The following is a 20809-nucleotide window of genomic DNA, read 5'->3' on the forward strand; positions in this document are numbered from 1 at the left end:
ATAACATCACAGCACAGACAGGTCTTGATATAAATTCCCTGAACACTCTTACCAAAGATTGAGATCTATGGAAGCAACTGTCTCATGTTAGTGCACATTCTGCTGCAGGTGGAGATAGCGGTTAATGATGACAACCTCCCTTTGTTAGTAAAACAGCACTGAGTCTTCTGCTAAAACATTTGAAGGTTGGAGATACAGAGCAGGGCATCTGAGACCATTCCTCCTTACTCAATCTCTCCAGATCATCCAGGGTCTGAGGCCCTCTATTGTGCACTCTTCTCTTCAGCTCACCCCACAGCTTTTCAATGGGGTTCAGGTCAGGGGACTGTGATAGCCATGGCAGAAGCTTGACTCTGGGGTCAGCCAAACATTGTTCTGTTGATTTGGACATATGAACATCCACCGTATTTTACAGTTGGGATTGAGTTCTTTTCATTATAGCCATCCTTCTTTTAACACCAAACCCACCTTGAGTGTTTATTGCCAAAAAGCTCCATTTTTGTTACATCAGACCATAGAACACAGTTCCAGTCAAAATTGTAGAAGTATTTTGCAAACTTCAGGTGCTTATGTTTGTGGTTAAGTGACAGAAAAGGCTTTTTTCTGGAATACTTTCCACATAATCTGTTGGTATGGAGGTGGCATCTGATTGGTGGTTTTGGAGACTTGGGAACCCCAAGATTTTACTTTTTCTTGTAATTCACCAACAGTGATCCTTGGTTATTTATTTATTTATTTGGCCTCTCTTACCATATCCTCGCCTCCCCCTGTACGTGCGGGCAAAATAAATGCGGTTCCTCTTCCAGGCAAGTTTGTAACAGTTCCAGTTCGTGTCCACTTTTTTATTATTGCCCTAACAGTAGAAATGGGCATTTTCAGGTGAGCAGCTATTTTTTATTACCATTCCCTGACTTATGAAGGTCAACACACTTCTCCCTCATTTGGTTTGTGTGTTCTCTTATCTTTCCATGTTGATGGATGGCTAAGTAAATTTAGCCTCTGTGTCACCTCATATTTGTTCCCCAGTTAATCAGAAAGTCATGGATTGCAGCTTGAAAGTTCCTACACACTCCAATCAACTCAAAAATGTACAATTTAAATGGGACACATGCTTCAGTTATATTGTGTTCAGTATAATTTCCAGGGGTGTCAATAATAGTGTCACGTGTATTTTTGGTGAAAATAATTATTTCTTGATGAGGGATTAGTTTCTCTCTGAAGAAATTTATTTCAAATAAAGGATGGTGTGGCAGCGGGGGTGTGGTCAAGCGTCGGTCTGTGAATGGAAGGCAGAGTCAGGGAAGGTAAGTGGCGGAATCACTGCACCTGATGGGAATTAACCTGGGTTTGTGTGTCTTCCCCCTATAGAGATCTTGCATGTGACGTCACAGCCGATCCAGATTGTAACAGACGCCATCTTGTCGGTCAAATGCTATATTTCCGCCTTCTACTTCTACTTCTGGTTCTACTTCTGCTTCTACTTCTACCTTTTCTTCTGGAAAACCCTACTATATACAATTCTACTACAACGGCTGCGGCTACAAGCTCTCCCTACCTGTGCACGTTTTTTATATGTTTTTTGTGTGTATTTTTGCGTGTTGTTCGTCTGTACCGGACTTCAATATCCACTACAACCATATGGACTTACTGGACATTGGTTTCCAGCAGAAAATGACGGTTTGTAGCGATTCCCATCGCATGCACAACATTCCGGACGAGATAGCGAGACTAGCGGGGTCTCCGTGGATTGTTATCGGGTCTGGCAGGCGAAGGAGGCGGTGTCAGGAGCGGAAGCAAAAGTGAGGCTGCAGGCAGAGCCAGCCTGTTGACTAAGCTCAGAAAACAGCCACTCAAATCTCCACTGCCAAGCCTCTACCTCTCCAACGCCAGATCCATGGTAAACAAGACGGACAATTTGGAATTACAGCTGGAATTACCTTATTCTATTATATTCTATAATCGGCTGGTCAGTGCTATACTAGATACTACTGATATATCTAGTATCAGTACTAGTAATACTTAAGTGACTTACCCGTCCAATGAGGATTGTTATTTTCTTGTTTACAAGATGTCACATCTGAGGGCAGCTGACAAATCCTGAATTTCTGTAAAGATAACTGTCCAGAGATTTATAAGCACGCAGTGCTTCACCACTGAACAGCAAGGGAAAGTTAATGAGGTAATTATACACGTCTGGGTATTCCACCTCTGGCAGTTCAATATCCACTGACACGGTTGTGAAAACTACGTCCGGTAATCGATAAGGGTCACTAATCTGTAGGTCGTTTATTTTAGACATATATCTAATTATCTGTTCATTAGAAAAATGAGCCATGTAGTCCGTCGGTTGAAATTGATCCATTTTGTATACGAGTGCAGCAGTATTCAGCTGTGTTTTTTACCGACAAGATGGCGGCTGTTTACATTCCGGTCACGTGACTGCAAGATCTCTATAAGAAGAGAGGGAGAGCGGAGGAAGGGAGCTTCTCCCCAGCCTGGATACTTGTGTGCGTAATTTAAGCTGAAAAGCTAAATAAAGAGTTTTTTTGAGAACTCAGTTCTGGCCTGCCGTGCTTCTGTGCTCCACCCACCTAGAACACTTGTTACAGATGGATTTTTCTCTTTTTTTTTCAGTGTGAGATGAAGTTACTTCGCCAAAATGTGAATTCTTTTCTAATCCTTTTTGTTAATCTTTACAAGGGATGCCAATAATTGTGGAAGGCATATATTATATATACACACACACAGTATGTTGTATGTTTAAAAGTTATAAGTACCGACATACAGCAGAACAGCAAGGATCTTATGCTTGTGGGAAAACTGCTCTATATGTGCACGGCTGGTGAACACCATCATTCTGTTTATATTCATCACTGATTTTCAGCATGTTTCTTTTTAATGCCTTTCATTTGCTACATTAGCCTGTTGTCTGGTTCTTTCTGTTACCTCTTATTTTACTGATTCTTGTTGATATTGGCAAATCAAAATAAAAATGGGCATGAGTGAATCCAAGTCAAAGTGTTTGTGGCGCTATCACTAAAATATTGGCATTAAACCTAATGAGAGAGATGGAAAAGCATTTGTTGTAAATTCTGTCGACCAGCTGGTTATACATACTACAGATATATGAATCTTCCAAATGGACACAAATGGATCTGTAAATGAACTCTAATGGTATTCCGTTCCAAAAATTACACAGATAATTAATGAGAAGAAAAGGATCTTATTTGATGAGTTATTGCAGAAGCACACAGTACATGTCCTAATAATGAAGTCTGTTCATTATCTCCCTATTGTTTTTCCTATCAGCTACTGTATGTGATGGTCATGAACATACAGTAATATACAATGCGCCAGTCTTATGCCTTGTTTTTGCACAAGTGCCGTGATCACAAAAAAACAGCCAGGAACGAGAGGAATCAGAGACATACAGATTTGCTTACTTTAAGAAGACTGCAAAAAACTGATTGAATAGACACAAAGAAAATGTGACTGGGATTGATTCATAAACAGAGAGGGAGGATAGAAATTGTTGTCCATGGAGGGTTTTCACAATCTGTTCCGCCACATTGCAGTCTGTTAGAATTAGATTTTATTTTTGCCACACAGTATCCATTTGGATGGTTTTATTTTTAGAATGAATATTAATGATGGCTATTCTGCCCCTTGGCTGTGTTACATTGCTCCCTATTCATCACCGCCAAAAGCAATCAATCTGCTCTGCCAGAGATGGAAACAACAGTGATTTATGGCAAGAGCATTTGATCTGATTGACTTGGCATGACCAGTCTCTTCATGGTACTCTCTTTTATCACATAGGATGCCCGATTGCTGGACTCCATGACTCCTATTTATTAGGGAATGTTCTTATTGATATTAGAAATTCTAAGTCCATGATTACCATTTGCTTAATTTGACAAGTGAATGAAAACCTAAATAAGCATCCACTTCTCAATTTTCAGCTTCAGACATATTTTTATAATAATAAGACTTTATTTTCAGAAGGTTAATAACCAGTTTAGTGCATGCTAATCTTACACTGGGCCTTCTATCTATCCAGGCTTGGGACTGGCACTAAGTATGCACTGCCTTGTACAACCCTAGTGGCTGGGTATTTTACCTAATCTGCATGTCTTTGAACTGTGGGGGAAACTGGAGTACCTGGAGGAAACCCACAAAAACATGGGGAGAACATGCAAACTCCACACAGAAAGGCGCCTGTTGGCCATGGGGTCCTAACCCAAAACCTTCTTGCTGTGAGGCAACAGTGCTAACCACTACACCACCATCGTACTAGTATTTTCATAGGTAGTACATTGCTGCGGCATGGTGGTGCAGTTGGTTAGCACTGTCGCCTCACAGCAAGAAGGTTCTGGATTTGAGCCCAGTGGCTGATGGGGGCCTTTCTGTGTGGAGTTTGCGTGTTCTCCTCATGTCTGTGTGGGTTTCCTCTGGGTGCTCTGGTTTCCCCCACAGTCCAAAGACATGCAGGTTAGGTTAATTGGTGGCTCTAAATTGACCGTAGGTGTGAATGTGAGTGTGAATGGTTGTTTGTCTCTATGTGTCAGCCCTGCGATGACCTGGCGACTTGTCCAAGGTATACCCCGCCTCTCGCCCGTAGGCTCCAGCTTGCCCGCCACCCTGCACAGGATAAGCAGTTACAGATAATGGATGGATAAGGATTTATTTAGTTAGTTTTCCCCACAGTCCAAAGACATGCAGGTTAGGTTAATTGGTGGCTCTAGGTGTCCATAGGTGTGAATGTGTGTTTGAATGATTGAGAGGAGAAAACATCTATAATAATTCACTAGAAGGCAACGGGAAACCACTACTGTAATTCTTCCCTAAAGACTTTGATGGCTGAAGCTGTCAGAGCAGCCATGTCACTGCAGTGATATGCCAGATAGATAGATAGATAGATAGATAGATAGATAGATAGATAGATAGATAGATAGATAGATATTATATTGATAAACTAAGCTACATACCATTATGTAGCTTAGTGTAGCAAGATCACAGTATTTTTAAAGAACATTGTATATTTTCCCTATTCAAACAAACTGGTTAATGTCCCTTTACCTCTTGAGGGCTCTGTGTCTGTGGAACTGGCATGCCCATCAGTCATAGAGTCTGGAAGCCAGGCATCCTTCACTGCTGATTTTGAGACATGTCGGTTGTGCAGATCTTGAGTAGGCCGATAGTTGTTCCTGAGGTACTCTACTGACTTCACATGATCCTGCTGCTCAGTGGTAAAGATAGAGTAGAATGCGTCCAACTGTAGGGCACAAGTCATAAACAGCCATGAAATGTTAATGGTCTGCCATACACCTGATTCCCATGGTCATCACATCAGCACATCCTTCTGAACCTTCTAAGAACCATGAACATGTTCATACTTGACTTCATAAAAACATATTGTGCAAAAAAAGTTATTAAGCATTGATAACCTTGGCCCCACTGTAAAATTCATAACTTGTGTTTTAACAGCTGAGTCAACTATTAAGTCCATATGTCAAGAAAAATCTCAAAATGTCTTCAGGTTGTCTCTGGGAAAGTGTTTCATTCTAATAGTCTTGGGTAACATTAAATCTAATGTGAATGACACACACAAGCGGCTGGAATAGAGCGCATGCTGTGGACAACTGGAGTGGGCTGATTGAGTCAAGTGCTTGAACATAGCAGTGCGATAATCCTCACTTGAGGGAAAAGCTGTGTGTATGCATTCACACAACCTTTTAGGACTTGATTCACTAATGCATGTGGCAGAAACATAATAAGCAGGGCTAGGGAAGTACTTTCCATCTAGAGATTTATGAAACTGGACACTGTGCACAGTAAAAGCAGTGTATGCATTCACATGGTTATATGAATAGTTTCATAACTTTATGGTTCATCAAGCTGAAATTATATGCGACAACTGTTCATATCAAATTCAGTATCTTGCAAAAGTATTAATCCCCCTTAGTGTTTGTCCTGTTTTGTTGTATTACAAGATCGAATTAAAATGGATTTTTGGAGGGTTAGCATAATTTGATTTACAAAACATGCCTACAACTTTAAAGGTGCAAATTGTTATTTTATTGTGACACAAACAATAATTAAGATGAAAAAACAGAAATCTGGAGTGTGCATAGCTATTCACCCCCTTTCATATGAAACGCCTAAATAAGAGCTGGTCCAACCAATCCACTTCGTAAGTCACATAATTAGTTGATTAAGATCCACCTGTGTGCAAAGTGTCACATGATCTGTCACATGATGTCTGTATAAATCAACCTGTTCTGGAAGGACCCTGACTCTGCAACACTACTAAGCAAGCAACATGAAAACCAAGGAGCACTCCAAACAGGTCAGAGACAAAGTTGTGGAGAAGTATAGATCAGGGCTGGGTTATAAAATATATCCCAGATTTTGAATATCCCAGGTAGCACCATTAAATCCATGAGAGCAAAATGGAAAGAATATGGCACCACTACAAACCTGACAAGAGAAGGCCGCCCACCAAAACTCACAGACCGGGCAAGGAGGGCATTAATCAGAGATGCAACAAAGACACCAAAGATAACACTGAAGGAGCTGCAAAGATCCACAGTGGAGATGGGAGTATCTGTCCATAGGACCACTTTAAGCCGTACATGCCACAGAGCGGGGCTTTATGGAAGAGTGGCCAGAAAAAAAGTCGTTGCTTCAGAAAACACGTTTGGAGTTTGACCAACAGCATGTGGCAGACTCCCCAAACACATGAAAGAAGATTCTCTGGTCAAATGAGACTAAAATTGAACTTTCTGGCCATCATGGGAAATGCCATGTGTGGCACAAACCCAACAGCCTGAGAACACCATTCCTACAGTGAAGCATGGCGGTGGCAGCATCATGCTGTGGGGATATTTTTCATCTGCAGGGACAGGAAAGCTGGTCAGGACTGAAGGAAAGATAGATGGCACTAAATACAGGGCAATTCTGGAGGAAAACCTGTTTGAGTCGGCCAGAAGTTTGAGGCTGGGATGAAGGTTCATGTTCCAGCAGGACAATGACCCTAAACGTACTGCTAAAGCTATACTGTAGTGGTTTAAAAGGAAATATTTAAATATCTTGGAATAGCCTAATAAAAGCCCAGACCTCAATCCAATTGAGAATCTGTGGTTTAACTTGAAGCTTGCTGTACACCAACGCAACCCATCTAACTTGAAGGAGTTGGAACAGTTTTGCCTTGAGGAATGGACAAAAATCCCAGTGGCTAGATGTGCTAAGCTAATAGAGACATACCCCAAGAGACTTACAGCTGTAATTGCAGCAAAAGGTGGCTCTGCAAAGTATTGACTTTGGGGGTGAATACCTACGCACAGTCCAGATTTCTGGTTTTTTTTCAACTTAATTATTGTTTGTGTCACAATAAAACAACGATTTTCACCTTTAAAAGTGGTAGGCATATTGTGTAAATCAAATGGTGCTCACCCACCAAAATCCATTTTAATTCCAGCTTGTAATGCGACAAAACAGGACAAACACCAAGGGGGATGAATACTTTTGCAAGACACTGTATGTCTGTGACCTAGAATAGGGCAAAGTTGGGTGACGTACTGCATTTTGTATCATTCATTCATTCATTTTCAAGAATTACTTTATCCTTTATTAGGATCACAAAGGATTTGATGTCTATCCCAAGACAGGGATGAGAGTGGGTGGTCACCAAAAAAGCAGAAAACAAGATGGCGCCCGAAGCCGGGGGTCTGGGAGGGATACCCCCCCAGGAAAATTTTGAAAAATAAGGCCTTACAAACCACTTTTCCTGCAATCTGAGCTGTAGTAGATAAAAAATCTGTTGTCTTTTTTTATATATTTACATGAAAATATGTTTCAAATCAATAGGAGTATTGTTTGAATTCAAAATAAAATCACATTCTACATTCAAGGGTATGGTTATAATTTATGATCAACAAAAATGACAAACTAAATTCACATTAAACGTAAGTTTTATTAATTATCAAAACGTTCATATATTAAATAAAATTTCTTAGGGAGAAAAGGTCAGTCACCCTATGTCCTCATTAGTTGCATATGATTTCAAAGTCTTTTGAAATATTTAAGTTTTCAAAACTGTCAGCATTAGTAATTCAGATTTACTGACCATCATATACATGTTCAATGTATTAAATCAAACGAATGCTAAGTTTATGGGATAATGTCTATGCACACTTTATACAATTATTTATAGGTCACAGTCACTTCTCATTTTCATTTAATAATTTCGACTTCTTCTTCAGCCTTTTGGCCAAAGACAAAAGCTTGTCAGCCCTCTCTTTGTTTTTTATACCAGCATCGATTTCACGTACCTTCGCTTCGTCTCGCTTGTCAATTGTATTCGGCATTTTGAGTAAAAAAGCCGATATGAAAGAGAAACGTATTTTTGAAGCGCAGCGACGATGAACATGTGCAAGTTTCGATAAAATAGAACGATGCGGGTACTTTTGTAAGAACTGTTATGATTGGCTTTTGTTCTCTCCCACACTCTTGTAAGAACTGTTATGATTGGCTATCATGCTCTCGCCAGCGATGTTTTGGCCAATTACATTGTAGATAACACGTATTCTACCGCGAGACCTAGCGAGACTAAAGATGGCGAAAATGTAAACATGTAACATCGTCGTACGCTTGAGTATCACGAAGGAACATACCCCAACCCCCCTCAATGAAAAAAACATCTCAACGGATTTGGCATAATATCGATTTTCGCTCAGAAAAAGCGGAAATCCGCCGAAAAGCGGAAAACTCTCATCCCTGCAAGACCAGGGGCAGAAATACACCTGGATGGCCTACCAGTTCACTGCAAGACACCATGCTCATACATTCACACAATCATTCACAGCTCGGGCAATTTAGCATAGCCTGTCCACCAACATGCGTGTTTTTGGGCGGTAGGAAGAAAAGAGAGACCCTGGATGAAAGCCATGTGAATGCTGGGGGAATATCTGAAATTCAATTTTCTACTATGCCTAATCTCATTTTATTTATAATACTTCATTTTTATTTATACTGCTTCAAACCGAATATGTAAATCTGTTTATCAGCAGGTGCTTGCAGTAGATTAGAAAGTTTCAGATATTGAATATGAGAGTTTGGACACAGTGGGAGAATGGGAATTTCAGCTTGGCTTGTGCACACTGCGACACTTTCATATTCCAAAAAATGTTTATATATAGAACACCAGACACAGCTGGGTTATTTCCATATGCATGTGTCAGTGAAAGATGAGAAGAATGAAGGGAGAAAGACACCAGACATTTTCAAGCAGAGAGCGCACAAGCTGGGGTGGTGTTGGTCGTGATGGTATGGGTGACACTTATCTTACTGTGTCTCCAGTCCATTTTATTTTCAACAGGTGTTTCTGTCCTGCACTAAAGCTTTCTCCTACATACAAGCTCAAGTGACAGAGGCACGAAGTCCGACTAAAAATCAATTTTGTGTTTTTGTAAACTATCCTTAGAAAAAAATAGCAGGAAACAACATTCCTAAGTCTATAAATGTGGATCTGGTGAAACTTCTAGTTAAACATATTGTTTGCTCTTTCAGCTATTTTGTGCAGAAACTCACTGGACAATACGATGTCTGAGTGAAGATGATATGCGTGCGTGTGTGTGTGTTTTAACCTGATGGTAGGAGAGGTAAACAGGTCGACTGAGGATGATCCACTCCACGTCTTTACTGCATGGAGGAGTAGTCAAGGAGCCAGTGTAACGATAGTAACTTCCCAAAGAGGATGGTAGCAGGTCCCTTAGGATGAAAGGTGCAAGATTCGTCTCCTTTTCTGGTGATTACAACACACACAACAAATTTATCCAAATGAATACATTTTTTTTTCAGCTCTAAATAAGCTCTGGGTCATGTCGCCATTCTAACTGTGCTATAAATCTGGCGTAGTATTTGTATAGTAAATCTAAAATAGTAAATGAGGATTTATTTATTTATTATTTTCTTTTACTTAGCATTTATTTTACCAAGAAGTCACTTGAGATTAAAATCTCTTTTTTTCAAGGCAAACCTGGCCAAGAAAGCACACAAGGATTAGAAATATTATAAAATCAAGCATAACAAAACAGAGACAAGAGCTACATCATACAAAATACAAGATCCAGCTTAGAAATAATAATCACACTCTTCAGTTACACATTTTTTTCTTTTTTTAATCAGAGCTTTGTTTCCCAAGGAAACAAAATCATTAAGTTGTAGTGTGTTCTGAATGTTATTTCATGGCCAGGGCGCAAAAGAAGAAGAGGCCGTTCTGACAAGTCATGGACAAATCCTGTGTACATTATAAAGCAGCCAACAAGAGGAGCAATAATTATAAGAGTTGTAGGTAAATAAAAGAAAATTGCACAAATAAGAAGGGAGTTTACCCAGTATGGCTTTGTAAATAAAAATACAGTCTACCAATGCTGCTGTCTCCTGAGGCTTAATGAAGGGCAAGAAATCAAATCATAAAGTACACAGTGATGTGTACTGGAAAATGAATTACATAGAAAACAAAGAGCAGTATGATGTGCAGAATCAAGGCAGTGATGTAGAGATGAAGTAGCATGCATGTAAATAAGATAAGATATTCCTTTATTGATCCTCATGAGGAATATTTTATCTTATCTACATGCATGCTGCCTCATCAAGTTTGGGAAATAATGTTCCCAAAGTCTAGATCTCTTAAGAACATAGCCTGTACAAGCAATTTCCTAACTGCTAAATTAAGACAGGCCTTATTTTGATAATAAAAACCCAGCCTGACTTCCAATGTCTTCACCAAATGCTCAATATGGGCTCTAAAAAGAGCCTATCATCCAAACAAATACCCAAGTACTTGTAAGATGATATTTTTTCTTTAGAGTCCCCTCCTAAGGTATGAATGGCAGCAATATCTGAGATCTGGGAACAAGCTCTGGAAAAGATAACAAATGTGGTTTTCTTAGCATGAAGAACTAATTTTAGTTCATACAAAGAGGTCTGCAGCTGTTGAAGGGCAGTCTGGAGTTCAACCGCAGTCTGGTTGAGAGTAAAGGCAAATGAGTAGACTACTGCATCATCTGCATAAATGTGCACTTTAACTGTAAGTATATCCTTACCAATGTTATTTATTATACTTGCCAACTCTATCTATTCATGTGGTAGTCTACAAATTTTGACAGGTGAATATCGCCTACCGCTTTTGGTTCTAAAAACTACCGCATGACAAAATAATCAGGGAACACTGCTGGATTCACTCTTCTGACCTCACTTCAGCTGTTTTCGGCACAGGGGATATAAGTATATTGTGTCAAACAGTTATATTAAGTGAAGCCGAGAACCCATAGAATGGCGCGATGATGTTGAATCTAAATTGCATTGCTCTATTGTGCCATTCCACTGGTTCTCGTTATGGTTCTAGCCAATCGGCAATGACCTCACATGCTACAACAAATCGTGCCAGGATGTGTAAAAACCAAACACACTCTGGTGCTCACAAACAATGAAAACTCTGAAGAAAAAATAAAGATTTGCTACGACAAGAAGTTCAAGGCGACTTGGTCTTTGGATCATCAAAGCATCGAGACAAAGTGAGAAGCATGCATTTTGTGAAGTATGCCAGTCCGATTTCTCTATTAATTTTCTTCAAATATGGCAGTCAGAATACATGAGAATGCACCGTTTTTTTTCTTCTAAATTTTCCGGGGGGATGTCCCTAGACCTCACCAGAAAGGTGCAACTGTGCCACATGACCTGAGCTACTGCTTTTCATTCTTTGGGGGTTGGCAAATATGATTCATAAATATTGAAAATAAGACCGGGGCTAATATTGAACCTTGAGGGACTCCCTTAGTGAGCTCCGTAAAAGTTGACCTGTGCCCATCACCGTATACACACTGGCATCTGTCTGCAAGGTAGTTCCTAAACCATTCTATAGCCTTATCACCAATACCAGTACCAATACGTATTCTTAACAGGAGCTCATCATCTACAGAATCAAATGCCTTGCACAGATCAACATACAGAGCAGCAAAATGTTGCCTTCTGTCCGAGGCATTGATAATATTATTTATCACAGAAATAGCTACTGTTATGGTACTATAACCAGTTCTAAAGCCAGGCTGAGTTTCACTTAATCTCCTAGGGCTTAGCGGTCACATGCGTGGACAGCACTTTATGGAAATTCGGAACAAGAATCCACATATGTGGACATACTTTTTCTCTAAAAGTACATCTTATCAAAAGATGATGCTTAGTTTTTATTCTAATCAGGTTCTAATAAGCCCAAATAGCAAAGAGAAATAAAAAATGCATGTAAAAAAAACAGCTTGGGCCTTAGGAGGTTAAAATATTATTGTGAACAAGGACTTTTTTTCAACTGGGAGTTTACTTGAGATTCTAAAATCTTGGCATATATAGAAAGTTTAGATATCAAACAATAATTGTTTAAATAAGAGGGGCTTCATCCTTCAGTAATGGACAAACATAGGGTGCTTTTCATATTTTGGGGGAAGAATTAGTCTATACAGTAGGTAACATCCCTCTCAGTATGAAGTGACCAGAGATATTCATCATGCACACACACACGCACCCCAACAAAAGGTCACATTATATACATAAAGATGAAGTGCTTTCAGACCTTGAATAATGCATAGAAATCAAGATCATATTCAATTTTAAACAACACAATATTAATGTTTGAACGTAGCATGAGTTCAGAAATCAGTATTTGGTGGAATAACTCTGACATTGACAGTGGTACTTGAAAGTTTGTGTGAACCCTTTAGAATTTTCTATATTTCTGCATAAATATGACCTAAAACATCATCAGATTTTCACACAAGTCCTAAAAGTAGATAAAGAGAACCCAGTTAAACAAATGAGACAAAAATATTATACTTGGTCATTTATTTGTTGAGGAAAATGATCCAATATTACATATCTGTGAGTGGCAAAAGTATGTGAACCTTTGCTTTCAGTATCTGGTGTGACCCCCTTGTGCAGCAATAACTGCAATTAAACATTTCCAGTAACTGTTGATCAGTCCTGCACACCGGCTTGGAGGAATTTTAGCCCATTCCTCTGTACAGAACAGCTTCAACTCTGGGATGTTGGTGGGTTTCCCCACATGAACTGCTTGCTTCAGGTCCTTCCACAACATTTCGATAGGATTAAGGTCAGGACTTTGACTTGGCCATTCCAAAACATTAACTTTATTCTTCTTTAACCATGCTTTGGTAGAACCACTTGTGTGCTTAGGGTCATTGTCTTGCTGCATGACCCACCTTCTCTTGAGATTTAGTTCATGGACAGACGTCCTGATATTTTCCTTTAGAAGTCGCTGGTATAATTCAGAATTCATTGTTCCATCAATGATGGCAAGCCGTCCTGACCCAGATGCAGCAAAACAGGCCCAAACCATGATACTACCACCACCATGTTTCACAGATGGGATAAGGTTCTTATGCTGGAATGCAATATTTTCCTTTCTCCAAACATAACGCTAGGGGCGGCACAGTGGTGTAGTGGTTAGCGCTGTCGCCTAACAGCAAGAAGGTCTGGGTTCGAGGCCCGTGGCCGGCGAGGGCCTTTCTGTGCAGAGTTTGCATGTTTTCCCCGTGTCCGCGTGGGTTTCCTCCGGGTGCTCCGGTTTCCCCCACAGACCAAAGACATGCAGGTTAGGTTAACTGGTGACTCTAAATTGACCGTAGGTGTGAATGTGAGTGTGAATGGTTGTCTGTGTCTATGTGTCAGCCCTGTGATGACCTGGCGACTTGTCCAGGGTGTACCCCGCCTTTCGCCCGTAGTCAGCTGGGATAGGCTCCAGCTTGCCTGCGACCCTGTAGAGCAGGATAAAGCGGCTAGAGATAATGAGATGAGAAACATAACGCTTCTCATTTAAACCAAAAAGTTCTATTTTGGTCTCATCCGTCCACAAAACATTTTTCCACTAGCCTTCTGGCTTGTCCACGTGATCTTTAGCAAACTGCAGATGAGCAGCAATGTTCTTTTTGGAGAGCAGTGACTTTCTCCTTGCAACCCTGCCATGCACACCATTGTTGTTCAGTGTTCTCCTGATGGTGAACTCATGAACATTAACATTAGCCAATGTGAGAGAGGCCTTCAGTTGCGTAGAAGTTACCCTGGGGTCCTTTGTGACCTTGCCAACTATTACACGCCTTGCTCTTGGAGTGATCTTTGTTGGTCGACCACTCCTGGGGAGGGTAACAATGGTCTTGAATTTCCTCCATTTGTACACAATTTGTCTGACTGTGGATTGGTGGAGTCCAAACTCTTTAGAGATGGTTTTGTAACCTTTTCCAGCCTGATGAGCATCAACAACACTTTTTCTGAGGTCCTCAGAAACTTCCTTTGTTCGTGCCATGATACACTTCCACAAACATATGTTGTGAAGATCAGACTTTGATAAATCCCTGTTCTTTAAATAAAACAGGGTGCCCACTCATACCTGATTGTCATCTCATTGATTGAAAACACCTGACTCTAATTTCACCTTCAAATTAACTGCTAATCCTAGAAGTTCACATGCTTTTGCCACTCACAGATATGTAATATTGGATCATTTTCCTCAATAAATAAATGACCAAGTGTAATATTTGTCTCATTTGTTTAACTGGGTTCTCTTTATCTACTTTTAGGACTTGTGTGAAAATCTGATGATGTTTTAGGTCATATTTATGCAGAAATATATAAAATTCTAAAGGGTTCACAAACTTTCAAGCCCCACTGTAATCTCAGCTTTCATGCATCTTGGCATGCTCTCCATCAGTCTTTCACATTGCTCTTGGGTGACTTGATGCCACTCTTGGTGCAAAAATTCAATCAGTTCAGCTTTGTTTGATGGCTTGTGATATCCATCTTACTCTTGATCACATTCCAGAGGTTTTCAATGGGGTTCAGGTCTGGAGATTGGGCTGGCCATGACAGGGTCTTGTTCTTGTGGTCCTCTATCCACATCTTGATTGACCTGGCTATGTGGCATGGAGCACTGTCCTGCTGGAAAACCCAATCCTCAGAGTTAGGGAACATTGTCAGAGCAGAAGGAAGCAAATTTTCTTCAGGGATACCCTTGTACATGGCTTGATTCATGTGTCGTTCACAAATAAAAATCTGCCCCATTCCAGCCTTGTTGAAGCACCCCCAGATCATCACCAATCCTCCACCAAATTTCACATTGGGTGTGAGACACTGTGGATTGTAGGCCTCTCCAGGTCTCTGTCTAACCAGTAGATGACCAGGTGATGGGGAAAATCTGAAATTTGGACTCATTAGAGAAGATAACCTTACTCCAGTCCTTTACGGTCCAATCCCTATGGTCTTTAGCAAACCTCAGCCTGGCTCTTCTTTGCTTCTCATTGATGAAGGGCTTTTTTCCTAGCTTTGCATGACTTCCACCCCACCCAGGGGAGCCTGTTTTGATCCATCCTTGCCATGCACTTAACCCCAGCTGCCATTTGCCATTCTTTTTGTTGGTCACTTGATGTCATCCTATGGTTGTTGAGTGACATTTGAAGGAGTTGACGATCATCCCAGTCAGTGTAAAGTCGTTCTCACCCTCTGCCAGTCTGTAACTTTGTTGTCTCCATTGTCTGCTACTTGACCTTATTCTTATGAACTGCCATATTTGAAATTTTGAGGATGGAAGCAACCTGACACTCACTGTATACCTCTGCCAATAAAGCCAGAATCGGACCCTTCTTTTTCTCACTCAAAACTTTTCTTTTTAACTCTTTTTGCATGATGAATAGATATTTTTGTATTCCAATTAAATTTAAGTTACTGCTAGCACTATTTTTGCCATCTAAACTGGTCCTACTGCAAGAGAATAGTGATGACCACAGCAATGTTTTTTATACTTTTCCTCATTAAATAAGATTTGGTTCAGGTGATCACCTAATCAGTACCTCATTAAGTAAAATGAGGTGTGCTAGTGCTGGAATTCCAGCACAGACACTGGAATGAAATGGCTGCCTTACATAGAGATGCTGATTTAAGAAAAAATTTAAGCAGTCTCTTAATTTTTTTCCAGAGCTCTCTCTCTCTCTCTCTCTGTATATATACTAGTACATCTCAAAAAATTAGAATACCATGAAAAAGTTTCTTTTTTTCATAATTTAATTCAAAAAGGTAAACTTTCATATATTCTATATTCATTACATGTAAAGTGAAATATTTAAAGCCTTTTTTTGTTTTAATTTTGATGATTATGGCTTATAGCTCATGAAAATCAGAAATCCAGTATCTCAAATTATTAGAATATTCCCTAAGATCAATCAAAAAAAGGATTTACAATTCAGAAATGTCCAACTTCTGAAAAGTATATTCATTTATACACTCAATACTTGGTTGGGGCTCCTTTACCATGAATTACTGTATCAATGCGGTGTGCCATGGAGGTGATCAGTCTGTGGCACTGCTGAGGTGTTATTGAAGCCCAGGTTGCTTTGATAGTGGCCTTCAGCGTATCTGTATTTTTGGGTCGGGTGTTTCTCATCTTCCTCTTGACAATACCCCATAGATTCTCTATGGGGTTCAGGTCAGGTAAGTTGGCTGGCCAATCAAACACAGTAATATCATGGTCAGCAAACCATTTGGTAGTAGTTTTGGCACTGTGGGTAGGTGCTAAGTCCTGCTGGAAAAGGAAATCAGCATCTCCAAAAAGCTCGTCAGCAGATGGAAGCATGAAGTGCTCTAAAATCTCCTGGTAGATGGCTGTGTTGACTTTGGACTTGATAAAATACAGTGGACCAACACCAGCAGATGACATGGCACCCCAAATCATCACAGACTGTGGAAACTTCACACTGGGCTTCAAACACCTTGGATTCTGTGCCTCTCCACTCTTCCTCCAGACTCTAGAACCGTGATTTCCAAATTAAATGCAAAATGTACTTTCATCTGAAAAGAGGACTTTGGACCACTGAGCAACAGTCCATTTCTTTCTCTCCTTAGCCCAGATAAGACACTTCTGACATTGTCTCTGGCTCAGGAGTAGCTTGATATTAGGAATGCAAAAGTTGTATCCCCTTTCTTGAAGATGTCTGCTCGTGATGGGTCTTGATACACTGACACCAGCCTCAGTCCACTCCTTGTGAAGCTCTCCCAAGTTCTTGAATCAACTTTTCTTGACAATCCTCTCAAGACTGCGGCCATCCCTGTTGCTTGTGCACCTTTTCCAGCCACCCTTTTCAGCAATGACCTTTTGTGGCTTACCCTCCTTGTGGAGGGCATCAGTGATCATCTTCTGGACAACAGTCAAGTCAGCAGTCTTCCCCATGATTGTGGTTGTGTGTACTGAACTAGACCGAGAGATACACTGTGTTCATACTGTTTTACTCAAACTCGAAATGAAATATTCTAATATCTTGAGATGTTTTTTTTTATTATTTTTTTGAACTGTATGCCATACTGATTAAAATTAAAATAGAAAAATGCTTGAAACATTTTAGTTTATGTGTAATGAGTCTATAATATATAACATTTTCACTTTCTTAAATAACTGATGGAAAATATTGAACTTTTTCACAATATTCTAATTTTTTGAGATGCACTAGTATATATGATATTTGTGTGTGTGAGAGAGTGTGTGTGAGAGAGAGAGAGAGAAAAAGAGAAAGAAAACATGTTTACCATCCTTCCAAAAGTGAGATTTCATAAAATTTCTGGCAAAGAAGGTTTTTAAAATACATCTCTTAAATCTTGTGCTCATTCTTCCAGTCACATATTTTACTCACCATGATGAACGACCCGTTTGAGACCAGCGATGATGGGCTCCGCTGCCACATTGTTCTTCTTTCCTACCTGTAAAAGCCAGTGACAAAATTCTCTTCACAGGACCTACACAGACCTAACACTCTATAGTACACACTTAGTACACAATCCATAAATGTTTATACATGATTACGATGTTAGGATATGCTGATAAAAAGCACTCAGCTGGTGAGTTATATCTTTTCATTTAATTAAATATTAGATATATTGAGAAGCACTGTTTGGTAGGATACCAAGGCAGAAAAGGCCTGAAGGAAGCTCCACTGTGATTAGTTATACACCTCCCAGAGGATGGACACATCTTGTTTTAAATGACAGTATTCCTTTTAGTGCCAATAGCAATGAACCGTCATGCTGACAGAACTCACAGCAAGCATTTAGGTATTCAAAGCTTCTTGCTTTCTCAGTGCCTGACAACAGAAGTACATAAAATACATCTGTGTTCCACTTTCAGCCTGAGAAATAGACCAGTCACCTGAGTGGCGATGTGAGGATGCATTGCATGTTTCTTTGTGTCAATGAGTGGTTTCCAAAAACTGAAAAATAAGATTATTGAATTCACGCTCTGCAACTTTATTCCACAAATGTACCTTTAACCAAGGCAATTAATTCATTTCCAGCTGTTTCTGCAGCAGTCAAAGTTATGAAATTAATGATACAGTCCAAATCATATCAAGTCTATGCAGAGAGCTGTGAAAAAAATGCATTTATGCTCAAGGCCACATAATATGTATCTATATGTATTTGTGTTTCATCCATCCATTATCTGTAGCCACTTTATCCTGTTCTACAGGGTCGCAGGCAAGCTGGAACCTATCCCAGCTGACTATGGGCGAGAGGCGGGGTACACCCTGGACAAGTCGCCAGGTCATCACAGGACTGACACATAGACACAGACAACCATTCACACCTACAGTCAATTTAGAGCCACTATTGCCGCTTTTCCACTACAAACGCGGCTGAGTCGTGCCGTGCTGAGTCGAGCTGAGTCGGGCTGAGCGGGGCTGTTGGAGTTGCATTTCGACTACAACCGCGCTGAACCGTGCTGGCTGGAAGTGGGTGGACACATTGGGTGGAGTTAGTGAAAGTGGGTGGACGTCACGTGATGTCGTTAAGCAGCGCAAACAGTGACATCAGTGACAGTGGCGGAACAAGTCAGAGCCGGGCCGGGGGCGGGGCAAATGACCGGGCCCTTTATTAAAGCTTATCATAACATCATTTTAGGCTACAAAATGTCTGCAACTGCGGTGTTTACCAATTTCAACACTACCGGGTGCAACTATATGTTATTTAGTACATCAAGTCCTTCAAACGAACATGTAACTCAGAAACAAAAAACATTAGGATACTGTACATGGCTCATAATAAAACATCAATAGCCTATACTGCGCACATTATTTGAAGGGCATACGAATGAGCGCTCAGAGGTTGCAACGGTGACAGGAAGAGTCAGAAATAAAAGGAGGGCGGTGCAAACCTCACTGAATGCACTGTGTTTACCAATTTCAACACTACGGGGTGCAACTATGTTATTTTGTACATTAAGTCCTTCAAACGAACATGTAACTCAGAAACAAAAAAACATTAGGCGACATACTGTACATGGCTCATAATAAAACATCAATAGCCTACTGCGCGCATTATTTGAAGGGCATACGACGAGCCTTGCGCTCCGTGAACTCGTCCACGATGCTCTGTATGTCACTGATTCAGTGATCTTTTAAGCGGTAGTCTCACGACCCGGATAGTAAACAATAAACATGGAGGACATGGAGTCGTTAGTGTTGCTGGTCTTGGTGCTGTGGCTTGTTGTCACCGACAACGCCAACAGATACTGGCAAGAGCGTATAGATGAGGCGAGGCGCATAAGGCTTCAGAAATTCTCGTAATTCGTAATTCTTCTCCTTCCGGGTTTGCGGTGTTTACAGATCCCAGCGCGCTCGCGGGGCGTGTGTGGGCATGTGAGGACACGCCTCCTCACCAATCAGTGCACAGGGGAGTGTCTGCTCACGCCCCCAGCCTCAGTCGGCACGGCTTGGCTCGCTTCAGCCCCACTCCAAAACGGTGCGAGTTTTAGGGGCTAAGCAGGGCTGAAACGAGCTGAGTCGTGCCGGTTTTTGGTAGTCGAAACGCGAGCCGTGTCGGGCTGAAGTGAGCTGAAGCGAGCTGAAGTGAGCTGAAAAAGGGTAGTGGAAAAGGGCCATAACTAGCCTAACCTGCATGTCTTTGGACTGTGGAGGAAACCGGAGGGCACCCACGCAGACATGGGGAGAACATGCAAACTCTGGACAGAAAGGCCCTCGCTGGCCGTTGGACTCGAACCCAGGACCTTCTTGCTGTGAGGCGACAGCGCTAACCACTACACCACTGTGCCACCCTATTTGTGTTTCATAATATATTAAATAAGTATTTCTTACTTATATTGTAGTGTAGTACAGTAGTATCTCACACTGCCCAGAGGACCACAGAATCAGAGCAAAACGACAGCAGGTCAAATGCACTAGTCAGTAATACACTCTTGTACATATTATATGTGTTTGTATTTAAACAGCTCAAATCTTGTACTACATTTGTAGCAATTGCAACAAGAGAGGAAGAGTTCATATGGATGTTGTAAAAAGAAAAAAAAACAACTACAATTGATACTGTTAACAATTTATAACTTTTGATGCATGTTGGTCCGTGCAAATTCTTTCAAACTGTGAGATTAAGCGTACTCAATCCACTTTTGTGTGTTGCAAAAACTGCAGAAAAGGATCCTCACCTGGAAGAAAACAGCCATAGCAGCGATGTTTCTCCTCTCCTTTATTGCAGTGTTGAGACTGTCAAAGTCATCTGAATTATAGAAGAAAATCTGCATCTGTAAGCACACATAGGGGAATGTGACTTGCATTCATGAGCTTTTTAATAAACTAACGAAGCACTGAGCGGCTTCACACCTATGCTCAGCTTTGCAAAATGGCTACATTACACTGAGGAAATCCTATTTGATTGAGTCACAGTTCTTTGTCATGCAGAAAATCCCATC

At 40.7% G+C, this 20809-nt stretch overlaps 1 protein-coding gene across 2 annotated transcripts in view; it reads right to left on the reverse strand.

Annotated features, from left to right (window-relative positions):
• ca16b (carbonic anhydrase XVI b) overlaps positions 1 to 20809 on the reverse strand; it is a 239642-nt gene that overhangs the window by 61467 nt on the left and 157366 nt on the right. For both annotated transcript variants that reach the window (XM_060919413.1, XM_060919412.1), the window contains exons 5-8: positions 20546 to 20641; positions 17745 to 17811; positions 9648 to 9805; positions 5080 to 5275 (exon numbers count right to left, since the gene is read on the reverse strand). In XM_060919413.1, the coding sequence (XP_060775396.1) occupies positions 5080 to 5275; positions 9648 to 9805; positions 17745 to 17811; positions 20546 to 20641 (517 nt within the window). The remainder of the gene's footprint in view (positions 1 to 5079; positions 5276 to 9647; positions 9806 to 17744; positions 17812 to 20545; positions 20642 to 20809) is intronic.

Source organism: Neoarius graeffei, chromosome 4, assembly GCF_027579695.1.
Source record: "Neoarius graeffei isolate fNeoGra1 chromosome 4, fNeoGra1.pri, whole genome shotgun sequence".
NCBI classification, from domain to species: Eukaryota; Metazoa; Chordata; class Actinopteri; order Siluriformes; family Ariidae; genus Neoarius; species Neoarius graeffei.